The sequence below is a fragment of the Octopus bimaculoides genome, chromosome 10 (genome assembly GCF_001194135.2).
Source record: "Octopus bimaculoides isolate UCB-OBI-ISO-001 chromosome 10, ASM119413v2, whole genome shotgun sequence".
Lineage (NCBI taxonomy): Eukaryota > Metazoa > Mollusca > Cephalopoda > Octopoda > Octopodidae > Octopus > Octopus bimaculoides.
The window spans coordinates 31113877-31117530 of record NC_068990.1 but is presented as its reverse complement, the minus strand read 5'-3'; the positions used below and the strand labels follow the sequence as shown (position 1 = coordinate 31117530).

At 36.9% G+C, this 3654-nt stretch overlaps 1 protein-coding gene across 1 annotated transcript in view; it reads right to left on the bottom strand.

Moving 5' to 3' along the window:
* Positions 1–1460: 1460 nt before the first annotated feature.
* Positions 1461–3654, bottom strand: part of LOC106873961 (adhesion G-protein coupled receptor G6) — a 72015-nt gene continuing 69821 nt past the window's right edge. The window contains exon 23 of the mRNA XM_052971313.1: positions 1461–1790. Coding sequence (XP_052827273.1) covers positions 1723–1790 — 68 coding nt within the window. The 3' untranslated portion in view covers positions 1461–1722. The remainder of the gene's footprint in view (positions 1791–3654) is intronic.

Here is a 3654-nt window from a genome sequence, read left to right as displayed (position 1 = left end):
AGCAATCCTTTTGGGCATTCTCAGTATGACACCTTTTGCCAATTCTTTCGGCCATATTTACAGGTAGAAAACTATAATCCTATATTCTAAGTGAGGATCCAAGTGTCTGACAGCTTTCATATGCCATGAGATTGTCATTATGTGAGGTTGGAAGTCTGGTGCTCAATTTGCCAAATGTAAGAGAATTCTTTGAATAAATGACTTGCTAAATTTCCACCCCATTGTCTGTCATGAGTTTAATTGGAATTCTAACTTTTACAAATTGATATTTACCGTACTTTATGACTTTATTCTGTTGTGTATGAGAGCTTACTAAACTCAATGAATTCATTGTGGTAGTCTACATGTATGAAAAACTGAAAGACCTTGTACTGAAGCAAATTGGCTTTGACAGTTGCTCATGGTAATTCTGGCAGTGGTACAGATTTGAATGTCTCCTATTGCTGGTTTCTTTGGTACACCTGCTGGTATTACATTTGACATCCTCCACATATGTACATCATTACTGCAGTAATGAAAAGGAAGAGACCGAAATGGTTTGACCATGTAATAAGAAAATTACAGAATAGTTGTGTAGCACAAACATCTTGTAAGAAATTCCGAAACCCTAGATCACATGGTCAACAGCTTAAGTGTTGGACCTTCTGGATCTGTGAAAACTCAGGATTAATTCTCTCAACAGCATAAAGCAGAACATATGATCAAAGAGGGTGGCAGTAGTTCAGCTAGTAGGGGAGAGCTAGGATCTGAAATGGTCTGAGCTATGAGGAATAATACATCTGCTTGTGCACATGCACCCCACACAGATAAAGGCACTTTGTCAATTGATTAGGTCTATTGACTTGGATCAGGATTCTAAGATCAAACACTCAATTTCTAGACGAAGCATGTATTCTCATTTTAAGTAAGACACTTCATTTCATATTGTTCCAGATCACTTAACTACGAGTATGCACCATCAACAGCTAGGGTTGACCTCGACAAATTGGCATTCCATTCAGTGCACTCAGTTGCTTAAATGCCTTGGAAACCAGAATAAGTTCCAGCCTAATGAGCTTGTAGGTTTGTGAGAGAAATAAACTTTTTTTTAATGCATGGATGCATGTATATATACATACATGCATAAATTCACAGATGAATGTTTGTTTGTATGTATATGTGAATGCATGTGCATTTGTGAGTTGAAGAAAGATAGATGTGAATGAATAATAGACAGGAATATATACACTTCTCTAATTGGAATGTAAAATGTTACTTGCTGGATTAAATAAGACAATGGCAGGTGGAAAATTTGGTGATAGCCTTTAGCTAAATGATTATGAATATAATCAGTTAAATATTTATGTCTTGCAAGGTTTTACATTTTTAGTGAACCAGTACATTTGCATGGCTTCCAAATACTTCATGGAGAGACAGTATTACAGCATTTCAGTAAGAAAATAGATTGTTGTAACAAACTGGAGGATTTAATTTTTTATTCAGAAATTTTCAATCATATGAGTTTATAGGGAAAATGGCAGTTAGAAAATATGAAAGTTTCAGATCAAATAAAATGTTCATGCTTTCTGTGTTTTAAACAATCAGTAGGGCACAGAAACTTGCTTAAGTTTATTGTAGATGATAGTCACAGTTGCATAACATATATTTAGTAATAAAGATCTCTATATGGAAGTACATAAAAAGAAAATTTAGTTATGTGAATAAAAATATGATTAAAGATAATTACTGGTCAATTTTGGTGGATAAGGTCATTTCAGATGTACCTTTTGTTTCATTAACAGAACTTGAACCTGGAAGCAATGAGAAAAATATATATTAATATGTTAAACTCAGAAATCTCTGTACCTTACACTTTATATATAATCCTAACAACCATAATTCACTCTTTTCTCACAAATTAAAAGATACCACTTATGAAAACAATTATAGATGGTACAGTTTATATACAAAACAGTAGTCACACAAACTTATGACACAGAATTTAATTACTGGGACTATATTAAAAATATTGGTAAGTTTGAGGAATATTTCCTGAGGCAACAGGGTAACTTTACGTAAAACGAACTTTGTAGATCTTAGGCGTCAAGAATGTAAGTACATGTAGTATCTCTCTCTCCCCCCTCTCTCTCTCCCTCTCTCTCTCTCTCTCCCTCCCTCTATCTTTCTCTCTCTCTCTCTCTCTCTCTCTCTCTCTCTCCACACACACACATATATATGGACGTGTGTTTGTGTGTGTGTGTGATATAAACTTAGATATGTTTCAGCCAAAGATTGAAACATAAGATTATCTAAACCCTTTTTAAGTCAAGTTTTGTTTATGGTCCATTCAAGTAGTGAGTTCTTGTTGAGTGAGTTGTATCCAGGTATGGGTGGCTTATCCGATATTCCTTGAAGAAATCTGTCCAGACTTAGTTTAAAGGTGATGGGATCCTTTCCCTCTTTGATCTCTTTTGGGACAATGTTAAACAGGGCAGGGCCTGTTGAGAAAAAGATATTATGTCACAGTATACCTATATGTTGTGATCCTGAATTGGGCAGGGGACGTATAACCTGTGGTCCCAGTCATGGATGAACCTTGAAACTAATGTTCAAGGTCGTTTGGGCAATGCTGGCGGTATATTCTCCCCATTGTGCAAATGATGTACCGCTCGCAGTGGCGCTGGAGAGAGTAGAGTTTCAAAGCTTTAAGGCGGTCCCAGTAATCAAGATCAGTCATGCCATCAATTCGTTTAGTGAGTGCACTCTGGGGTGATTCAATTTTCGAGATGTTTTGTTTTGTATGGGGAGACCACAGGGGCAGCAGTATTCGAGGCATGGCCGTACAAAGGAGGAGAAAAGTGGAATGATGACACTTTGTTCTTAAGATGCAGGAGCTCATCCTACGAGCTATATCGACCTTATTGTTGATGTGGGCACTCCAACTGAGATTGTTATTAACAATTACACCTAGGTCTCTGATATTAGATGCTGTGAGCGGTTCCTCTGAAGGAAGAGAGTATGGCTGTTTTAGTATAGTCTTTCTTCCAAAATGCATCAGGTCAAATTTTCCCTCATTTAGTTGCATGATTGGCAGTCACGTGTTCACTCAGATGCCAATGATTTATTATTAGGTTGCTTTGGTACAAGTACCCTCCAATGTGTAACAATCTCAGACTTAGAGAGACAAAATCTGTTACAAGTTGAACATTCGAAGAACTTTTTAATATCTATTCCATTTCAAGGTGGTGAGCTGGCAGAAACGTTAGCATGCCAGGCGAAATGCTGAGTGGTAAGTCTGTCTTTACGTTATGAGTTCAAATTCCACCGAGGTCGACTTTGCCTTTCATCCTTTCGGAGTCGATAAATTAAGTACCAGTTGTGTACTGGAGTCGGTCTAATCGACTGGCCCCCTCCCCCCAAATTTCGGGCCTTGTGCCTAGTGTAGAAAAGAATATCTATTCCATTTCCTTTCCTTAGATTTTAATTTAATTTTGCGTATTTTATTCGATTCCCTTCAAAATATATGGAGGTATTGGGTTTTGGAGATCGTATCTTACAAAATAACCTTACAGTTAACTTTGCAGTAGGTTGGAAAAAACTTGTGTAACTCGACCATTTATATTTCACTAGCCAGAGTTTAATGTTCGTAGGCAATCCTCAGACGACAAGAATTAG